General features: G+C 44.6%; 1 protein-coding gene across 1 annotated transcript in view; it reads right to left on the bottom strand.

Moving 5' to 3' along the window:
* LOC126281621 (paired box protein Pax-6-like) overlaps positions 1-23,375 on the bottom strand; it is a 411,130-nt gene that overhangs the window by 127,638 nt on the left and 260,117 nt on the right. The window contains exons 7-8 of the mRNA XM_049980743.1: positions 19,748-19,932; positions 12,300-12,394 (exon numbers count right to left, since the gene is read on the bottom strand). Coding sequence (XP_049836700.1) covers positions 12,300-12,394; positions 19,748-19,932 — 280 coding nt within the window. The remainder of the gene's footprint in view (positions 1-12,299; positions 12,395-19,747; positions 19,933-23,375) is intronic.

The following is a 23,375-nucleotide window of genomic DNA, read 5'->3' as shown; positions in this document are numbered from 1 at the left end:
TCATTGGCTTTCGGGCAGAGAGTGGCAGCATTTCCAAAAAGGCCATGTTTGTAAACCGTTTGTGCGCTGCTGTCGTTAAAGTTGAGAGGTGGCATGAGCCCCCCTCTCATATTTCTATCTTACTCTGAGTAATTCGATTTTCCTCTCTAATTGCATGCGGTGAAAAGTTGCTATTACTTCACATGCAGACTTCCCACGCAGCGTCTCCCGTTACCCGGGTGGTCCGGTGACAGGCGGGTTCTGCTGTGCTTGAAAGGATAAGCCGACGGGTGTGAGGGAGTCGAGTGGATGCTTTCCAGACGCCGACATTGTCACAAGAGCGGGAGCGACACGCCCACAGGGGCCTTAAGGAGTGGCTGGGCTAGAGATTCCGTTACTTCGTAGAAACTTAGTGAAAACACTTTCTGGCGGGCTACCAGCGAGGCGTGGGAATGACTTGTGTTCCCAGGCAGTCATGGCGGGCAAATTCCTGCGTTTTCTGCAAAATCGTAATTGTGATTGGCTTGCTCAGGGCATAGCTCCGTGACGTAGCAAAATCGGCGCAGAAATTGGCGCCAAGAATCTCCGTTGGTGGAATGGTTGTGCTTCGGCAATAGAGTGGAATTTTCCGCCGGTTTTTCGAGTTGCTGACTGGAACGTTTAACCACGGCCACTGTCGTGGGGGCAGGAATGTTCTGTGTTCGGTTTGTACGGGTGCTCTTGAGAGAGTCGGCTCTCGCCTTTCGGTTGGAGTAGGTTACAAGACTGAGCTCTCGCTGCTCTGGACAGCCTGCCTTCCGTTGCCTGTCTAATATACTTTCATTTGATGGAAACAGTTTGACGAAGTTGCTGAAGTTTCGACTTCAACGTAGCTTTCCGAGTGCAGTTGGCAATTGAGCGTTCTGCGCACAAGCGGCCGATGTTGTCCGTCTTGAGCAGTTTTGGCTAAATTTGACTGTATCGGAGTTACTGTGTGACTTCGCTTGTTAAAATCAATCACTGTACCGTCAGTGATTGTGTGGCGAGCCTTCTTCGTCTCCCTCAGAGGCGCATTTGTATTGATAGGAAGTCTTTAGTCTGGAACAACCAGTTCAGGATAATTTGTTTCGGGCTATACTTGCGACATTATCATCACCACGACGGGACGTCCAAGCAACCAGCCATGGCTTCCGGTACGCCAGATCGTGTCCTTGCAGTTAAGAAGACAGCTTGGTAATGTATGTCCGCAGCATCGGCAGATTAGGGAATTTGTTCTGTGATAATCAGAGCTCAGCAGAGTGCGCCTGTTCCTGTATTTTCTTACGTGGTTCTGTCTTGGGTGTTCACTGTCTGAGTTCTCACTACTGTAGCAGCAATTAATGTTGGGTTGGCTGGGTGTTTGTCATAAGATTTGAGTTGCAAGGGATTGGCTCCACATACCACTTGGTCATAAATGTCACAATCTAGTTTATGGACAACTTCACCTTCACAGCATTTATTTGAGTATCCAATTTGATCCAAATTGATGTATTGTAAATGTTTCATGTGTTTTGTTTATGATTTTGAGTTCAATCATAATAAATCAAATAGTTATTTTGGACAGATCTTTCATTTTTTTAATCGGTAGAGCAACCCTTTCATTTCTCACTACGTTAGTGAAACTTTCCTTTATTTAATTAATGTCTATCAAATTAAATTATTGCAGGTGCCAAACTCTTTTCTACTCCACTTGCAGGGTCAATTACAGTCAGTTCGCGTTCCTTCTTAACCCATGTGCAAAAGCAAAAGTAGGCGTTAGAAAAGGAGGGGGGGGGGGGGGCTTAGAGCATCATTTCCATATGAAGATTCGAGAAGAATTTAGTGTTAAATACACTGCTAGCCCCGGCACCTCGCAAAATTAAAAGAAGACGTGCTAAGACATCTCAATAATTTTGTTTTTACATGAAAGCCTGTACCTTAATCTACGCACTGACGCCATTGCACTCTGATTCTTTCTTGTTTACGTTCTGTACTGAGTGTTTAAGATGCCTCCCATAATCTTTAGTCTCGCCGACTGTAAAGTACCGGCTGTTATAAGATTTTTTAGTGCTAAAGGCCTAAAAGCGATCGATATTCATCGCTGAGATCTGTGCAGTTTACGGAGAAAACATTATGAACGATGGAATGGTAAGAAAGTGGGTGAGAGCATTTAAAGATGGCCGCAAAAAAGTGCATGTCGAACAACGGAGTGGGCGTCCTTCGGTCGTTAATGAAAGTTTGATGCAGGAAGTGGACAATAAGGTGAGAGAAAACGGACGCTTTACGATTTCCTCCTTGCGGGATGACTTTCCCAATGTTCCTCGTAGTCTTTTGTATGGCATTGTGACCGAGCATTTGAATTACCGAAAATTTTGCGCACGTTGGGTACCGAAAATGTTGACGGATGTGCACAAAACCAAACGTTTAGACAGTGCACTGACTTTCCTTGAGCGGTACCACAACGACGGTGATGATTCCTTAAGCCAAATTGTTACGGGCGATGAAACATAAGTGGCCTACGACACACCAGAATCAAAGCAACAATCCATGGAAGTAGAGCAAGGGCATCGTTTTGCTGCTAGACAATGCCCGTCAGCAAGTGGCGAATCAGACCAAAGATCTTATCACACCTTTTCGGTAGGAAACTCTAGATGATCCTACGTACAGCCCCGATCTTGCGCCCAGTGACTACCATCTGTTCCTGCACCCGAAGAAACACCTGGGCGGTCAGCGTCTTCGAGACGATGACGAAGTCAAAACAGTGGTGATGCAGTGGTTAACAAGTCAGGCGGCAGGCATCTATGAGGAGGGTATTCAAAAACTGGTACAACGTTATGACAAGTGCCTCATATTGACGGAAATTATGTAGAAAAGAGGATTAAGGTAGAGGCTTACATGTAAAAATAAAATTATTGAGGTATCTTAGTACGTCTTTTTTTTCTAAACGGTACTTACTTAAAAAACAAGCCTCGTACCAGTTCGTCTGAGAGTCCGCCAACTTTACTGAACTTGCTTCTGACTGGTCGCCACATTGGGGTGCAAGGCGCCAATACACCTAACGTCTCTTATTAACTATTTATACATTTTGCATTGTATTTAATCCAGTTTTCAGTGTGACAATTTTTCATGGTTACCGTACAAGTCTATCATTTTTGTTTATTAAATTTCACTAGTTTTAAGAATCTTAAGAGTAACGATACTGAAACCGAATTGCTCGGACACCTTCGGGTCTGTCTGGCGTACCTGGGAGACGAAGTACTTCGGCTGCGCTAGCCACTCTGTTTCGTGCGTTCTAACGGTCCACTCGCTCAATTCTGTTTCGGGTGTCCCGGCGACTGGACGTGGAACACTGTTACGGGCGTTCTTCAGAGCCGGACACGTAACTCCGTTTCGAGCATTCTGGACGGACGGACACGTCTCTCTGTTTCGGGTGTTCTAGAAGAACAGACGTGTGACTATGTTTCGGTCGTTCAGGAGGAACGGACATGTACTCCGTATAGGAAGTTGTCAGGAAAGTTACCGTACAATTAAGAAAGCTATGTCGAGTGTTGCAAAACACAGTGTAAAATGTGTGATTATTTAAAATGTAACAAAACAGGATATAGTAATGAGAAGCGTCGCCTACCATTATTTTCAGTACTACAGATCTTGCGCCGGCCGCGGTGGTCTAGCGGTTCTAGGCGCTCAGTCCGGAACCGCGCGACTGCTACGGTCGCAGGTTCGAATCCTGCGTCGGGCATGGACGTGTGTGAGGTCCTTAGGTTTGTTAGGTTTAAGTAGTTCTAAGTTCTAGAGGACTGATGACCACAGATGTTAAGTCCCATAGTTCTCAGAGTCATTTTGAACTACAGATCTAGCACTCTGTAGATACGGAGACTAATCTGGGCAAGTGACCTCCCATGAAAAGCACAATCACAGATTCAAATTGACAGCATAGCAGCCTCTGGCGAAGAAGATTCCACGACCGATCAGCTGTCTTCTGTGCTGGGGACACAACTTAAGAAGACGACAGGTTGGTGAAAAGAACGGTTAGGGACTCTTATTCAATCTCTCCAGATCTCTCCAGCTCCCAGATCTGACTTCCAAAGGACAAGCATAATTTATAGTGGCACGTGTGACTTCTTTGATGAATGATGGTTATGCTCCTTCTGACACATGGCCGATGGCGCGTACGCCGTGAAACGCCTGGAAGCAAACACTCCGCAACAACCGTCGGTTCTACGGAGTGTTACCGGGGCAGTCCCGGGTGAGCTCTTCATTCTAGAGGACGCACTGTATCAACATAGTTAAGCATCTATCCTTCGTCACCATGTCCACCCTTACGTGCCGAATCCTCTGGCCACCAAACTCCCCAGATTTAAATCCAGTCAAGAATCTGTGCGACCACCTCAGATGTTCACATTTAAATACACTCCTGGAAATTGAAATAAGAACACCGTGAATTCATTGTCCCAGGAAGGGGAAACTTTATTGACACATTCCTGGGGTCAGATACATCACATGATCACACTGACAGAACCACAGGCACATAGACACAGGCAACAGAGCATGCACAATGTCGGCACTAGTACAGTGCATATCCACCTTTCGCAGCAATGCAGGCTGCTATTCTCCCATGGAGACGATCGTAGAGATGCTGGATGTAGTCCTGTGGAACGGCTTCCCATGCCATTTCCAACTGGCGCCTCAGTTGGACCAGCGTTCGTGCTGGACGTGCAGACCACGTGAGACGACGCTTCATCCAGTCCCAAACATGCTCAATGGGGGACAGATCCGGAGATCTTGCTGGCCAGGGTAGTTGACTTACACCTTCTAGAGCACGTTGGGTGGCACGGGATACATAAGGACGTGCATTGTCCTGTTGGAACAGCAAGTTCCCTTGCCGGTCTAGGAATGGTAGAAAGATGGGTTCGATGATGGTTTGGATGTACCGTGCACTATTCAGTGTCCCCTCGACGATCACCAGAGGTGTACGGCCAGTGTATGAGATCGCTCCCCACACCATGATGCCGGGTGTTGGCCCTGTGTGCCTCGGTCGTATGCAGTCCTGATTGTGGCGCTCACCTGCACGGCGCCAAAAACGCATACGACCATCATTGGCACCAAGGCAGAAGCGACTCTCATCGCTGAAGACGACACGTCTCCATTCGTCCCTCCATTCACGCCTGTCGCGACACCACTGGAGGCGGGCTGCACGATGTTGGGGCGTGAGCGGAAGACGGCCTAACGGTGTGCGGGACCGTAGCCCAGCTTCATGGAGACGGTTGCGAATGGTCCTCGGCGATACCCCAGGAGCAACAGTGTCCCTAATTTGCTGGGAAGTGGCGGTGCGGTCCCCTACGGCACTGCGTAGGATCCTACGGTCTTGGCGTGCATCCGTGCGTCGCTGCGGTCCGGTCCCAGGTCGACGGGCACGTGCACCTTCCGCCGACCACTGGCGACAACATCGATGTACTGTGGAGACCTCACGCCCCACGTGTTGAGCAATTCGGCGGTACGTCCACCCGGCCTCCCGCATGCCCACTATACGCCCTCGCTCAAAGTCCGTCAACTGCACATACGGTTCACGTCTACGCTGTCGCGGCATGCTACCAGTGTTAAAGACTGCGATGGAGCTCCGTATGCCACGGCAAACTGGCTGACACTGACGGCGGCGGTGCACAAATGCTGCGCAGCTAGCGCCATTCAACGGCCAACACCGCGGTTCCTGGTGTGTCCGCTGTGCCGTGCGTGTGATCATTGCTTGTACAGCCCTCTCGCAGTGTCCGGAGCAAGTATGGTGGGTCTGACACACCGGTGTCAATGTGTTCTTTTTTCCAGTTCCAAGAGTGTATGATTGACAGAGGTGTCATACTGTTTTCCGTTTTTGTGAGCTTTGAAGCTGTCGGAATTATACCGCACACTGACTGAACTACGACGAGAAGCCTGCCTGCAGCGTTAGAGAGAGACCATGTTTTAATGGCCTCAGCAAGAAAATAAGTATTAGTGCTAACAGTATCAAAAATTACGGAAGGAGTCGATAATTAGCACTTCTGCATCAGTAAATTATCTCTTGCCCATGATGGCCTCCGATGTAAGGCATTTCCAGGCCAAAATATGGTGTTGCAAGAATTACGCCATTTTGCTTCAAGAATGTTCCTCAAAGTCTGACATTATGCAGTCTGGTCTATCTAATTAATCAGAGACGTTAAGAAGTTGCGAAAGTATTTTTGCATCACATTCTCAGATTCGCTGATTCTGAGAAGGCAAGCTACAAAGAATTAATTTCGTTATTCGTATATAGGAAGTATAGACTGCGTTAACGTAGATTGTGTTGAAAAGTGCTCTTACGTCAATATATTGCCAGTTAATTTAAACCAGTGTACAATCTCATTTCAACTGTTTATTTACATTCTATTTCAAAATTACAGTTCATTGTGTAGGAAAGTAACAACAATAATGTCATAAGTGTGTGATTTATTGAAGTAAGAAAGTGGTGGCACACATCCTCGCATTGTTATAATAATTGATTAAATTTCTTTTGTTTAAATTCATTTTCTAAAAGTCACAACATTAAAATAACTTCTTTCTAATGACAATTACTAACTTCATTTTTGTTTTGTAAAGTTCGTAAAGTAATGTTTCATTCTGATACAAAAACTAATAATTCCACTTCAGGACTTACAAATTCATTCTAAGATGAAGGAACAGACTTTCTTTCAAAACCAGTCCCTTCAGGTCGTGCCGACCCGTACTAACATGTAGTATAATTGATATTCCGGAAGAAAACACTAAAGGTGAGTTGGTATTGGTTGATGGTCCAGTCATGAATGTTATCACTGTATTTTAATGGGAAAAAATTAACAGAGTTATAGCTACAGCTAACAGTGATGTGTATAATTTGTTTCTAGGTACAATGACATTCTAGTTTGCCCACTAAACACTCCGGAAGTAGTACGATAGCCTAGTTAATATACAGACAGGTACAAATACCGTTAACATGAGTGAGACGAGTTCTATGTATAAAATAGTGATACAGTTGTTAATACTTTTGTTCTTAGTAGCGAGTCAGAAATTATACGTTACGACAGACAGTCAAGGTTCTAGTGTGGTGATGCAGTTTAACAGGCACGGCATGACAGTCGGAATAAAACGTTACAAGAGAACGCTGTAGTTACGAATGGAATAGCGGGTGTGGGATCGTTACAGTCTTTCTTCGCCTTCTTCTCATACACGCGACAGACTTCCAGGTCTCCACACTGTACTAATCTCTGTTCGCTTTTTTGGCCCCCAGGTGTTAATAGACACCATCGTTTGTTCAAGCAGCACCACACGTAAACAGTGGCTCGTAGATCTGTGGAACAGTGTTACGCTTAGTTTACTTTTTTTCTATGATGCAGAACGTGTCAGTAGGTTAACAAATAAGATATCTTTCCTCTGTGACAATACGACTACATGCTGACAATTTACATAACTGTTTTTGTTTTAATAATAATTCACAACAAATGTTGATTAGTGTAACTCAAAAACGCATTAGAGTCTTGTACGTTTTTTACGGATTAGAAGAAATTGTGAAGTATAAATTACTTCAATTTCTTTTTAAAACTTTCGCTAGACACTGTTGTGCAAAACTATGCAATATGCTCCCGGACTTACTTTCATTTGCACCGAATAGTTAACATGTAATGTTACTTTATGTAGCTCGCCCTTAAGTTTTGAAGCACAGTGTATATCAGCAGAGCAACTGTTTTTGAGGCCTCATGCTTTTCTTTTCTCTGTGCCAGAGGCTATTTTCTTTCCTACGTCATACAGCATAGTCAGCGGCAATCTGAAAAGCTTGTAAAGCTGTTGTAGGGTAGGTCGTGCTGAGAAATAATTGTTAAGAGAAACATTCAATACATTGCAGCGTCTTCAAATTAATTAACATTTAAGTTAGGCAATTAGGCTGTTCCTCGCAAATTCAAGTAGCCCGCCACAGACGGTGTCGCCAAACGTGTTATTCGTTTGGTTTCCTAAAACCTAACAGCTAACTAGTGAGCGACACAAAAATTGGACATGCGGTGTCAGGAAGGTTGGAGCCCGAACCAAAGGCTGAGCAGTCTCGTGCGCTGCCATCTACGCTATGAGACCATCTGACACTAATTGTATCTGACGGGCCGCTTGAAATCGGGTACGCAACGGCATGATTCGCTAATTAATTCGGAAACGGCGTAACGTATCGAATATTTTTCTTATCAGTTACCCTGAAACGCCCTTACAAGGTTTACAGAGTGTTTCTGACCACGCTGTATTTACGACAGCTGTTCTTATGTATCAGTTGTTCTTTATTCTTCCACGAAACTTCGTAAAGGAGTAAACGTATTGTGAGGCTGTTATTAGCACTTTTTTTATACAAACTACTTAGCTGAAGTTCGAGGATGGATACCACATACTACCCTTAAAGCATATTTCTGTCCAGTGAATACTTTTGTTTCTGTGGGGAAATTGCCCCACAAAATTATTCCATATGATATCGGTAAGTGGCAGAGTCCGATGTGAGCTATTTCTAATTGTTGTTGTTAACGATGATGATGTCGTATCTTTCTCCGTACGTAACTGAACAGATTGTGTTTTTTCTAAGTTAGATGGTAGACCGTACACTGACAACCAATATGTAACACTTTTCAGTATTTCAGTTATTGCTCGTTCTGTTTTTGCAGCCACGTTGTGCTTGATTATTACGATTACATCAGGTAAGGGCACTATTTCTGCTTTATGAGCTCAAAATTGAAAGGCATTTATGTAAGGTAAAAACAGGAATGGTACAAGAATTTAAGCCAATGGAACGCCAGTACTAATTTGCACTCTCATAAAAATGTTCGTCATGACAACTGCAGGAGCTATTTAAGTTAACCCTTTGCTTTCCCATCAGTTAAATATGAACTGAACTGCTTTGATATTATACCCTGAAACACACAAACTTTAAACTTCTCCAAAATCATGTTACGACTTGCCAACCCGTGATGAGCGGTTAATACTGCTGAAGCATAATGCTCATGCAGCGTCATCTCTTTTGCGAGATCAAATGGCAATCTCCAAAAGTCTAGAAATAGAGAGCTGATTGTGATGGACTACAAGTAACCAAAATGCATTTTTGCAAAAAAAAAAAAAAAAATGCAAGTGTTCCCATTTCGATATGGACGATGAAGGCGTCATTGTTCATCGCCGCGAGTGACGCACACACGCACGCACCATTCATAACACACCCACACACACACACACACAACACACACACACACACACACACACACACACACACACACAACGACCTCCTCCTTCACGCCAGCCACCGGCAGCTTGTAGGGAAATTGCAACTTCTGCGACAGATTTAAGCTCCACAGGCAATTGTTTTAAACTGATCTATGACGAACCTTCCATGAGAGGTCCCCAAAGTTTCGGAGTCCAGTTTGTGGCACTTCGAACGCTGCTAAGGCTGTTATTGGTCTCTCACCTATTGATCTACTGTTCTACATCGCAAGTGTCTCTTTGCAGATGACGTGATCTTCACCAAGACATCACACACTATTCAGGATGAAAACTCGACTAACAAAGACGTCATGTACGTAATCGACTATTTTCGTCATATTTGAATCAAGCTCGTATTAGAAGCAAAAGTATTTCTCAGTTACGCAGCTAATGTGGTTCCTGAAACTTTCTGGCGGATTAAAACTATGTGCCGAACTTAGACGCGAAACTAGAATCCTTGCCTTTCGTCCTGTTTCATCAACTGATCCGTCAAAGAATGACTCACAACCCACCTTCACGCTATACTTCCACCAGGTTCTCGGTTCCTTATTTTACAGACGTTCTCCCGCACATCATGCGACACCAGCACTCCTGGAAGAAAGGATATTGCAGAGACATATCTTAGCCACAACCTAGGGTTTGTTTCCAGACTGTATTCTGAAAGCATAATTCCTGTCTGTACGGCGATACGGACGGTTACTTGACGGTGATGGATCATCTTTTATCTTTCCATTTCTCTGTTTCCCTAAACATGTTCAACTCCATAAACAAAAAAGTTTTTTTACGAAAACCTCTCACAATTTAAGCCTCGAAGTAGTGAGAATGAGACCCGCCGAAACGTCACCCTGCTACCTGGCTGAGTTCTCCTGAGCATTTCAACAGGAGTGCTCAAGGTGCGTTTAAAAAATACGAGAATTTTTCTTTTTCGAAGGTAATTTCATTTATTAGTGTATTTAAATATTATTCTTTTCCAAAATAGCCCCCCGTTAGATACGCCATTGCTTTTTCCGAGCTCCGAAAGACTTCTGGAACTGTTTGGTGGATTTTAGGTGTCTCAGCGATGCGTAAAGTGCACTGTCCTAAGCTGTTGCCAGCACACCGGTCAGTAAAGATGAAGCGCGAAGATTGATAGTGGGCGCCGGATGAAGCGCGTATCACGAGAGAGGCCAGAGACACACCGACAAGCAGCATGCCGCCAACACCCTCTCGACAGGATGTATTTAGGCCGCCGCCGCGGCCGCCGCTGTCCGTGGGGCCTCACTGAATCACTAGCTCACACTCCAGTTTGGCATCTGTCAGTTAGTTGCAGTGCGGGCTGTCTTCATGTCTCAGGTTACGACAGCGCATAGCGACCAGTCTAGCAAGACTAAAGATTGTATTATCAAGATTACCAACATTGTCTGCAAGAGGACTATTACTGATGAGCTTGTACCACGAACATGGACTCTATTCAAGATGCAAGTAAAGAACTGTGTTAATCCACGTGTGCATTTGTATGCAGAATGAGGATACCGGCCACCCATAACAACATCCTCTCCCTTGCTTCCTATCGAACAAGACTCTACTTAAAAAATACTGTCTATTCCTGCAAAGCGACGAGCCCTCAAGGCCTTCTTTATTTTTAGAAACATAAAAAAATCACATAGGGCCATTTCTGGCGAATGTGGACGTTGGAACATCTTTACAGTATTATTATGGCCAAACATTCACGAACAGTTATGAAGTGTAAGCAGGTTCATTATCATGCTGCCAAAGCCATGAATTGTTTCGCCACAAATTGGGACATTTTTCCGATTTTTTCACGTTAACAGCGTTGAACTTTTAAGGAGTACTTGTTATTGATCGTTAGACCTACTGGCAAGAAATCAATGCGTTATCAAAGAACAGGGCGAGCATAAAGTTAACTTGTCGAGCTTTTTCCGGTTTTAGTCATCCTGAAGTACTCCACTGGAACGATTGATCTTTAGTTTCGATGTCATATCCGTGGTTATATGTTTCGGCAACTGTTATGACAAGTTTTAACAACTCTGCATCGTCGTTGCTTTACCTTGCGATTCCACAGCAACTTTTACTCGCCGTCTCTTTTCGAAATTCAACAAATTTGTAACTAATTTTGCTGTCACACGTTCCGTTCCAAAAACAACAGAAAACATTTCTTGGAAACAGCCAAATGATGTTTAAGCATCAGCAGTGACTTCTCTGTCTGTGACCCGACGACAGTTCGTAATCATTTCCTTCATTTTTTTCCTGATTTCATAGGTTGATGGTGTTGTGGATCGTCCATGGCGCTCGTCCTCTTCAACATTTTCACGGACTTTTTCCAAAAGCTTTTATAATTGTTGCTTTAGACCTGGCAGACTACAAAAAAAATCAATATTTAACTTTTATAAAACTACTATACCGTAGTCTATTCCGTTCCTGTAGCAGAATTTAATACAAATTCTCTCATCCATTTTTATAGAGATCTCACCACTGTACATATAGTGATCACATTTCTTGTTCAGCCCTCCATCTCTACCCAGCTCTTCCTGACCACCCACTCCGTCCATTGCTTACTCCTCCCTCTCCATCTCCGGCTCTTCCTCTCTTTGTCCATCTCTTCTTGACCCCCTCTCTCTTAATCTCCTCCTCCTGCTCCTCCTCTTCCTCCTCCTATCTCTGTCCATCCCTCTATCCGTCACCCTCATGTTCCTTTTTCATCTGCCCACCGTTCCCCTCCATGTGGCGCCTGCCTTTTATATCTAAACCCTCTTCCCCCCCCCCCTCTCTCTCTCTGACAATCTCGTCCTCCCCCTTTCTCTCTGTCAGTCCCCTCCTAATCTTCTCTAGGTTCATCAGCTCCATCCCCTCGCTCTGTCCATCTTCTCCTCCAACTCTTTCTGGCCATATTCACATCCCCCTCTCTGACCCTCTCCCACACCTACACAGCAACTAAAAAGTCGCACAGATTGGGCTAACTGAACTCGTATGCACGGCGAATATATATTCACAGAAACAGAGTTTTATTTTGGAATTCCTTTAGTGAAGGGCTTGTGCAGCGGCGCAGTTGGCGGACCTACCCTTCTTGGTGTGGAGGTCGAGGTCCGGGTCGGCCAACACGGCGCACCCCGGGCTGGGCTGCAGGGGCGCGAACGGCGATCCCCCGGCTGGGTACCTGCAACGCACGGCCAGCAAGCGCTTTACCAGAGCCAACCTTTTACAAAATACTAAATATGCTCCTGCACCCCATCACACACAATGGTTAGTAGTGGCAAAAGTTACCCTTCACCATGCACCGAACGGTGACGTGAGTAGCACGCACAATGAAGCGCCAAAGAAACTAGTACAGGCATGCGTGTTCAAAAACAGAGATATGTAAACAGGCAGAGTACGGCGCTCCGGTCGGCTACCCCTGTTGGAGACAATAAGTGTCCGGCGCAGTTGTTGGATCAATTACTGCTGCTACAATGGCAAGTCATCAAGGTTTAAGTTGGTTTGAACGTGGTGTTATAGTCGACACACGAGCGGTGGAACAGAGCATCTCCGAGGTAGCGATGAGGTGGAGATTTTCCCCTACAAGCATTTCATGTGTGTCGTAAATATCAGGAATGCTGTAAAACATCGAATCTCCGACATCGGTGCAGTCGAAAAAAGATCCGGTAAGAGCGGGACCAATGACGACTGAAGAGAATCGTTCAACGTGACAGAAGTGCAACTCTTCCGCAAATTGCTGCAGATTTCAGTGCTGGGGCATCAGCAAGTGTCAACGTGCGAAACTTTCAACGAAACATCATCGATATGGGCTTTCGGAGCTGAAGGCCCACTCATGTACCTTTGACGACTGCACAACACAAAGCTTTACGCCTCGCTTGGGCCCATCAAAACGGACTTTAGACTGTTGATTAGTGGAACCGTGATGTCTGGACGGACGAGTCTCGTTTCAAATCTTATCGAGCGGTTGGTCGTGTACGGATACGAAGACAACCTGATGAATCCATGGATCCTGCATGTCAGCGGGGGACGGTTCAAGCTGGTGGAGGCTCTCTAATGGTGTGGACTGTGTGCGGTTGGGGTGATCTGATACGTCTAGATTCGACTCTGACAGGTGACACGTACGTAAGCATCCAGTCTGATCACCTGCATCCATTCATGTCCCTTGTACATTCCGATGGAATTGGGAAATTCTAGCAGTACCATGCGACACCCCACACCCTTCCAGAATTGCTACAGAGTGTCTCCAGGAGCACTCTTCCCAGTTCAAACATTTCCGCTGGCCGCCAAATGCTCCACACACGAACATTATTGAGCATATGTGTGTTGCCTTGCAACGTGGTGTTCAGGAGAGAGTTCCGCCCCCTCGTACTCTGACGGATTTATAGGCAGCCCTGCAGGCTTCATGGTGTCAGTTCCCTCCAGCACTACCTCAGACAATAGTCAAATCCATGGCCACGTCGTGTTGCGGCACTTCTGGGTCCTCGCGGGGCCTTACACGACGTTTGGAAGGTGTACCAGTTTCTTTGGCTCTTCAGTGTAAGTACTTTCACAGCGCTTCTTCGTCGGGGAAGGTTTTGAAGGGTTTTTGCTCACCACCTGAATAGTGACAATACGCGGAGAAACAGTGCGTAAAAAATCGATCGCCCACTTTCTCACACGATATCCTACGAAACATGAATGGAAGGCAACTGTCAGTTCCAATTTCCGTAAAGTATTTGACACGATGCATTACTGCAGGCTGTTAACGATAGACGGACCATGCGGAATAGTTTGTCAGATACGTGAATGAGATCTTAAGAAACAGCACCCAGGGAGTTGTCGTGGATGTCGATTGCTCTTGGGAGGCAAATTTATCGTCAGGAGTACGCAGGGAACTATGATAGGACTGCTGCTATTCTCTGTCTGGGGGATAAGGTGGGCAGCGATCTGATGGCAGTGCAGTGTACCGAAAAGTCTAGTCGTGATTTTAGGAGGGTACAGAATATCTGTTGCGCAGAATGTGTGTACCGTGTGATGAATAACACTTTCATATAAATGTGGAAACTGTAAGGTAATTCTTGTGAGTAATAAAAACAGTTCTGTAACGTTCGAAGAGTTTGACAGAGCACTGAAAGACCTGAGTCGAAACAAGGCCCCCGGAGTAGACAACATTCCATTGTAACTACTGACGGCCTTGGGAGAGCCAGTCCTGACAAAACTCTACCATCTGGTGAGGAAGATGTATGAGACAGGCGAAATACCCTCAGACTTCAAAAAGAATATAATAATTCCAATCCCAAAGAAAGCAGGTGTTGACAGATGTGAAAATTACCGAACTATCAGTTTAATAAGTCACAGCTGCAAAACACTAACGCGAATTCTTTACAGACGAATGGAAAAACTAGTAGAAGCCGACCTAGGGGAGGATCAGTTTGGATTCCGTAGAAATGTTGGAACACGCGAGGCAATACTGTCCCTGCGACTTATCTTAGAAGCTAGATTAAGGAAGGGCAAACCTACGTTTCTAGCATTTGTAGACTTATATAAAGCTTCTGACAATGTTGATTGGAATACTCTCTTTCAAATTCTGAAATTCTGCAGGTAGCAGGGGTAAAATACAGGGAGCGAAAGGCTATTTACAATTTGTACAGAAACCAGATGGCAGTTATAAGATTCGAGGGGCATGAAAGGGAAGCAGTGGTTGGGAAGGGAGTGAGACAGGGTTGTAGCCTCTCCCCGATGTTATTCAATCTGTATATTGAGCAAGCAGTGAAGGAAACAAAAGAAAAATTCGGAGTAGATATTAAAATCCATGGAGAAGAAATAAAAATGTTGAGGCTCGCCGATGACATCGTAATTCTGTCAGAGACAGCAAAGGACTTGGAAGAGCAGTTGAACGGAATGGACAGTGTCTTGAAAGGAGGATATAAGATGAACATCAACAAAAGCAAAACGAGGATAATGGAATGTAGTCGAATAAAGTCGGGCGATGCTGAGGGAATTAGATTAGGAACTGAGACAATTAAAGTGGTAAAGGAGGTTTGCTATTTGGGGAGCAAAATAACTGATGATGGTCGAAGTAGACATGATATAAAATGTAGACTGGCAATGGCAATGAAAGCGTTTCTGAAGAAGAGAAATTTGTTAACATCGAGCATAGATTTAAGTGTCAGGAAGTCATTTATGAAAGTATTCGTATGGAGTGTAGCCATGTATGGAAGTGAAAAATGGACGATAACTAGTTTGGACAAGAAGAGAATAGAAGCTTTCGAAATGTGGTGCTACAGAAGAATGATGAAGATTAGATGGGTAGATCACATAACTAATGAGGATGTATTGAATTTTACTGGAGAGAAGAGAAGTTTGTGGCACAACTTGAACAGGAGAAGCGATCGGTTGGTAGTACATGTTCTGAGGCATCAAGGGATCACGAATTTAGTATTAGAGGGCAGCGTGGAGGGTACAAATCGTAGAGGGAGACCAAGAGATGACTACACTAAGCAGATTCAGAAGGATGTAGGTTGCAGTAGGTACTGGGAGATGAAGAAGCTCCCCCGCCAGGTCGGATTAAAGGAAGCCACGTAAGAAATTCACAGGCGTGCTGTTTGGTAGGATCGGGGTTAATACATCTAAAAGAGATGCTTCGTGATCTGAGATGCGAATACCTGTTTAGAAAGTGTAGACAGCTGGCATTTTCGGCTGACTGCAGAACAGTCATACTGGTGCAAGTGTACATTTCGCGATAAGAGAAGTTAGGGCTCATTGAGAGGTACATATAGTCGTTTTTCCCCTCACCCCATCTGTGAGTGGAAGAAGAAAGGGAATTAGTGGCGGTGCAAGGTGCACTCCGCCATGCACTGTATGGTACCTTGCGGAGTATGTATTGAGACGTAGACGTGATGGGGAAGAGCACAAGCTCTCTCTCAGCCTGAAGAACAAGCCACCTCAGGTTCTGGGTATGCCTTTTAGATACGGCATCGTGACGGGCATTAGGAGAGAGACCACTGTGGCTCTGTGGAGAGTGTGGATTCAGCTTACACTACGTTTGCAGGCACCGCCATCTCCGTCTTTCCATGGGCTTTTTCCCAATACCGCCTGTGGTGAATTATGTAAATGTTTTATCACCGATTCTCGAAATTATGTTTCATTGCCGAACGTCGACAATGACAACCGGTTTTTGTTTCATGTAACACTCTGCCGCATCTGAATCGTGGTTGGCACGCCAGGATGCTACTTTCTTGTGAAATGTTGCCTTATGTAAACAATGTGATTTTTTCTGGAGTAAGGGGTAGAATTACGGGATTGGCCTCTGACTATGGTAGACTGCCACAGCAGTCTAAGTGCACCATACTTTATTGGAGTTGACTGCTGCGGAAGAGCGGTGATCTGTAGTGGTGAGGTTGACTGCTGTAGAAGTTTTGAGACGTCAACATGTTTAGCGTTTAGCTGCCAGTTGCTGATACTGGCGTCACTGAAAAATTTCTTGCGTCCTCATCTTGATGTAGGTGCACTTCCATTGCAACGCATTTCCGACATGTCCATACAACCTTTCTTGTTCCTTATTCTCTGAGGCAGCCAACAGCCTTGCCACGGTGCTAACACCGGTTCCCGTCAAGTTGAACTCTGTCGGTCCCGGGTAGCACTTTCATAGGTCACCGTCTGGGTCTGCCAAATGCCGTTGGCGAACAGGCTGCACTCAGCCCTTGTGACGCCAATTGAGGGGCTACTTCGACGGTCGTGGTGGCCGAGCGGTTCTAGGCGCATCAGTTTGGAACCGCGCGACCGCTACGCTCGCAGGTTCGAATGCTGCCTCAGGCATCGACCTGTGTGATGTCCCTAGGTTAGTTATGTTTAAGTAGTTCTAAGTTCTAGCGGACTGATGACCTCAGATGTTAAGTCCCATAGCGCTCAGAGCAATTTCAACGATTTTAGGGGCTACTCCACTGAGGAGTAGCGGCACTGGTCACCAAAACTGACGACGGCCTGGACAGTGGTGTGCTGACCACACGCCCTTCCGTATCCCAAGGTCTGAGGATGACACGGCGGCCTGGACAGTGGTGTGCTGACCACACGCCCTTCCGTATCCCAAGGTCTGAGGATGACACGGCGGCCTGGACAGTGGTGTGCTGACCACACGCCCTTCCGTATCCCAAGGTCTGAGGATGACACGGCGGCCTGGACAGTGGTGTGCTGACCACACGCCCTTCCGTATCCCAAGGTCTGAGGATGACACGGCGGCCTGGACAGTGGTGTGCTGACCACACGCCCTTCCGTATCCCAAGGTCTGAGGATGACACGGCGGCCTGGACAGTGGTGTGCTGACCACACGCCCTTCCGTATCCCAAGGTCTGAGGATGACACGGCGGCCTGGACAGTGGTGTGCTGACCACACGCCCTTCCGTATCCCAAGGTCTGAGGATGACACGGCGGCCGATAGGCACCGTTGGGCCGTCATGGCCTGTTTGGATCGTGTTTGATTTTGTTTTTTTGTCTCCTGGTGGAACGTTCCTGCATTTTGTCCCCATTTAGCAATATCACACTGCATATACATGGTGTAATGGGTATAACTGCAGATTTTTGTATTGGTGACTGAGGACTGTGTACTGCTCAACAACACATCAGTATTTACCTCATCTGCATATGAAGATTACAAGTCGTATGTTTTTTTAGATTGGTTAGTACCTCCAAGTATGTGTGGCAAGAGCACGCCATTAATGCTTGTTTACCCCTGGCCCACAGGTCAGGTTGTAACGCCGAAAATGCATATCCTCCTATTTCTATCTATTGTACTATAAATTTTTTCCTTATTTTGTTACCTAAAGATATGACATTTCTGTGTCTTTATATATTGTAATTGTTTTACTATATATATATATATATATATATATATATATATATATATATATATATATATAAAATTGGTTTACTTTGTAAATACTATTTGTATTTTTACATTTTTATGCTGGGTCTTGCCTAGGGAAAACTATGCTATCGAACAATTATATCGATAGGTCGTGTGGAGATCCAAAGTGTTTATGATCTTTGGTAGTGTTAACTCCGCCGCATGGAGCGCGGGCAGAGCGGAGTCGGGCTGGAGTAGGGCGGTGGAGCAGGTGTGTCGGGTGACGCTCCCGCGAGTTGCCGCGCTTTCAGGGTTTGGCAGCATGTAATGGCGCTCGACTTGCTACGACATTTTCTGACACGGTGTCGAGCATTAGCTGGCGCACATCACGCCTGGTCACCGTGTCGACAAGAAGGGTCCCTTCCTTTTCCGGAATGAGCGCGAGTGTTGTTGAAATTCAAACGCCAGCATTAAAGTAATATTCTTTTTCACTGCTTTAATTTCAAAGTTCAGTTTAAGTATTCATAGGTGGTTACAATATTTAGATTACACAAGCACAAATTAAGAGTGCGAGTTTTGTTACCATATTTTAGCTTACCTGTGACTGCAGCTCAGCTTGATATGTACTACATTTTACTATTATTAATTGTTCAGAATCATTTAATTCAAGTTCAAAGTTAAATCTCTTATTTCTAAATTGCGTAGATTCAAGTAGCTTATGAAATGATTGTTGAGGCAGCCCATGACTAACCTTATTTTATTGAATTTCGTAGTGCTTCAGAAACAAAGTTTACTATTAATTTCAGTCACTAAATTAACTCTAAATTTTCCGGTTTTATTAATTCTTTTGCTAAATTAAGTCAGAGTGTGGCGAAATTTATTACTTCTGACAAACATTCAGTTTTCACACAACACGTGTCAACCTTCTGTTGCCACGCTTTTAGTGCTAATTATATGTGCATTAATCTTTCATTTTTAGTTATTATAGCAGTTGTCCATAGGACTGGCGACCGTAATTTTCCCCAAATCTCAAATATCTAATTAACGCCAGTTAATTGTTAACGTAACGACAGCACATTTACTTTCTTTATTGATTTTATCCTTTTCTCAAAATTAATTTCCACCAATTTCATTTGCATTTTTCCTTTCATTTACATGTAACCCTTTCCTCCCACTTTACCGACAAATTAACTTCGGTGACGATTGCTCTTCCCAAATTTACATTAGGTGCAAGCGGTTTAATTTTTCACTGACATTAAGGTCGATAAATGAGGGGGAGGTTACAAGGTGATGAAGTGTGAACGCGAAACAGATAATCTATACTGGCGGGCGTCGTTCACTTCGTGGCCCAGGTGCTTCCGTGCAGAAGATACCAGGTCGTGAAGTTTATGACGTGTTTGAGGGCAGACTGTTCGACAAAGAGAAGAAACGACAAATACATGATGTGTGTGCGTATTAAGGTGCCACATATAAAAAATCCGTACTTACATCACACCTTGTACAGTCCGCCGAACAAACTTACTGATAACTTCAAGTTCATTGTGTCTATTGAACGCGAGCAGTCAATTTCCAACAATCTTAGAAAACAGATGTTTGATTGGGCTGGTAAAATTTATTCAAACCTTAAGATGTAGACACCTCAGTGAAAATCGGTATCTGTTTAGTGCATGTCAGAGTGAGAGAGGAGGAGGAGGGAGAGAGAGAGGCACTCACCAGGGGGATGGCGACGGCCGGGGCCAGGCAGGCTGGCCGTTGAGGACTCTCAGCTTGTCGTAGACGGCGTCCTGCGGGGGCGGCGGCGGCTGCTGCTGCTGCTGCTGCTGCTGCTGCTCCTTCTGCGAGGCCAGGTTGCGCAGCACGCGGTTTATGGACGAAACCTGCGGGCACACCGGACACTGCTGCTGAGCCACATACGTGCGCAGTAGCAAACACCCTGACCTAAGGCAGACTACTTGTAATAGCGGGCTGTGCCTGTGTAAGCCTCTGAAATGTACAGTGGTGAAAATATTTATTACATCGCCATGAATTACTTCGTCTTTTTGTCTTTTGCAGCAGTTTGCTTCAGGTGATACCAGTCCCATTGCTAAACCTTGCTGACATATTCTTGCCGTAATAATCTGACTTCTTCACGCATGTTTTCCAACAATACACAGCTCTTTGTTGTTGTCGTTTGGTTTTACAATGAAACCAGTGTTTATACTGCCATTTTGAGTTGAAGCTTTGCAGTGAGAAGATGGGCTGGTCAGTTGAATTAACGCCAGAAAAAAAAGCCGCTATACTCGCTTATTCGTCTGTTGGCCTCAGCACCAGAGAGATCGCCTCTAAGGCAGGATTTAATCAGTCTACGATTTTGAGGTTACTGAAAAAATACACGGAAAAAGGGAATGTTGACCGTGAGAAAGAAAGAGGTCGCAAAAGGGCGTCTACTGCCAAACAGGACAGGGTATTGAAAGGGCTTTCGGTCAACGATCGTCGCATATCATCAACTGAACTAAAGCGAGACTGGGAAGAAATGTGCGACACCTCAGTAACCTGTAGAACTGTAAGAAATAGACTACTGGAGGCTGAACTCTCACCCTGTTGTCCGAGAAGGAAGCCTTTATTGGCCAAGATAATGCGACAACAGCGACTACAATGGACAAAGGCACATGTGACATGGACACCAGGGAAGTGGAACGAAGTAATCTTTGCAGACGAGTCCAAATTTAATCAGCATGGCTCAGTTGGATAAGTGTTCGTGCGTCGAAGAAAAGGTGTCTTTGCCGTCATGCATAACACGTACAGTCAAACATCCACAAGGACAGATGGTCTGAGGATGCATTTACAGTCACGGAGCAGGTCGTCTGGACATCATCAATGGCAGTGTCAATGCAGATGCCTACATAAGCATCCTTGAAAGGAAGCTTACGCCAACCATTAGAGACCAGTTTGGAGGTGTTTCCAATTGCATTTTTCAGAATGACTCCGCTACTTGCCGTAGAACTTTGAAGGTGAGTCCTATGACTAATGTTTGTAACAAACACGAAGCAGATTACTTTCTTGGTTAATTACCACGTACTTCTACATTTCAGGTAAAATCTTTCCTTCAACAAAATGTGGTTCGAGTATTAGAGTGGCCTGGAAACAGTCCTGATCTCAATCCTATTGAGAACTGTTGGAAGGTATGGGATGTGCTATTACCAAAAAGAAGCCACAGAATAAGTGGGGGCTGTTGAAGACCATTGTGCGTGTGTGGTTTCATGAACTAAGTGAGGAGTACATTAAAAAGTTAATACTTTCAATGCCTTCATGATGCCACGCAGTCATTAAGGCGCATGGTGGAGAAACAATGTATAAAACGCAACAGTGTGTTCATATGAGGCAATACAAACACTAAAATCCATCAGTGTTATGTTACAACATTAATATGCAGTGTTTCTTCCAACATTAGTATCCATATTTCAACATTAGTATTCATATTTCAGAATACCAAACAAAATAGGGCAGACTTTCCAAGAAAGTGTTAAATTATAAAAACAAACATTTTTATAGAAACAAAAATTAAGAATAAAACAAATTGACAAAAATTATTGTGTATATTTATTTCTGATAGAAATCAAGACAAATCAGGCAAATTTAGCTCAGTTATTCAATGTTTGTAACAAAAGTTATTAAATGTGAGAGGTGATGCAATAAATATTTCCACCACTGTAGCAGAAACGTATGGCTGTATATCTGTTTGAGTGTACTGTGTGTACTCGTGAGTCTGAAGACTGCTCTCATGCAGGTCTCCACTGTAGTCTATCCCATGCAAGCCTCTCCAATTCTGCATAACAACTGAAACCTGCATTGCTTGACCAAGCTTACTGTAGTCAAGCTTTGGCCCTCCTCTATACTCTTTACACCCATCCCCACCCATTTCACTCCATTACCTGGGTAGATCACATAACTAATGAGGATAGAAAAGTTTGTGGCACAACTTGACCAGAAGAAGGGATCGGTTTGTAGGAAATGTTCTGAGGCATCAAGGGATCACCAGTTTAGTATTGGAGGGCAGCGTGGAGGGTAAAAATCGTAGAGGGAGACCAAGAGATGAATACACTACGCAGATTCAGAAGGATGTAGGTTGCAGTAGGTACTGGGAGATGAAGAAGCTTGCACAGGATAGAGTAGCGTGGAGGGCTGCATCAAACCAGTCTCAGGACTGAAGACTACAACAACAACACCTATTTAATGTCCCAGGGTATATCCATCCGACGTATCTCTTTGCTCCCCATTGTTCTTATGCAATGGCACATTTAAAAAACTTCTCTTTTGTTTTTGTCTGTGCTACACTCAAAACAAATACTATCAGGAAAAACTTACGTTATTTTATTTTTTGGCAACAACGGCATATAGTCGAATTAAATCAGGTGATGCTGAGGGAATTACATTAGAAAATGAGACGCTTAAAGTAGTAAATGAGTTTTGTTATCTGGGAAGCAACATAACTGATAATGGTCGAAGTATAGAGGATGTAAGATGTAGACCGGCTATGGTAAGGAAAGCGTTTCTGAAGAAGAGAAATTTGTTAACGTCGAATATAGATTTAAGTGTCAGGAAGACTTTTCTGAAAGTATTTGTATGGAGTGTAGCTGTGCACGGAAGTAAAACATGGACGATAAATAGTTTAGACAAGAAGAGAATAGAAGCTTTCGAAACATGGCGCGACAGAAGAATGCTGAAGATTAGACGGGTACATTACGTAACTAATGAAGAGGTACTGAATAGAACTGGGGAGAAGAGGAATTTGTGTCACAACTTGACTAGAAAAAGGGACGCGTTCTGAGGCACAAGGGATCACCAATTTAATATTGGAGGGAAACGTAGAGGGTAAAACTCGTAGAGGGGGACCTAGGGATGAATGCACTAAGCAGATTCAAAAGGATGTGGGTTGCAATAGTTACTCGGAATTGATAAGAATTGCACACGATAGAATAGCGTGGAGAGCTGCAACAAGCCAGTCTCTGGACTGCAGACCACAACAACAACAGCGACCCAAACAAATAAGCCTTTCAAAATGCTGAAGTCGGTTTCGACCAGCCGGTGGTCCTCTTCAGACTGTTAGTAGATAATTATTTACTGACAGTCTGAAGATGATTCCTGGCTACACTACACCGGTTACGGCATTGTTATATCCTCATGTGTTTGTACCGGGAAACATATGCATTGTCTGATCAAAAGTATCTGAACATTCCTATGTAATGCGGAATTGGGTGTTACATGTCACGAGAGGAGGCAGGGAGAATTGTGTTATCAGTAGAGAAACAATAACGGCAGACTGGATGAGTCAGGAGAGAACAGTGATTTCGAACGTTAACTA

This window comes from Schistocerca gregaria, chromosome 7 (assembly GCF_023897955.1).
Source record: "Schistocerca gregaria isolate iqSchGreg1 chromosome 7, iqSchGreg1.2, whole genome shotgun sequence".
Classification (NCBI taxonomy): domain Eukaryota; kingdom Metazoa; phylum Arthropoda; class Insecta; order Orthoptera; family Acrididae; genus Schistocerca; species Schistocerca gregaria.
This window is presented reverse-complemented; position numbering and strand designations above follow the sequence as displayed.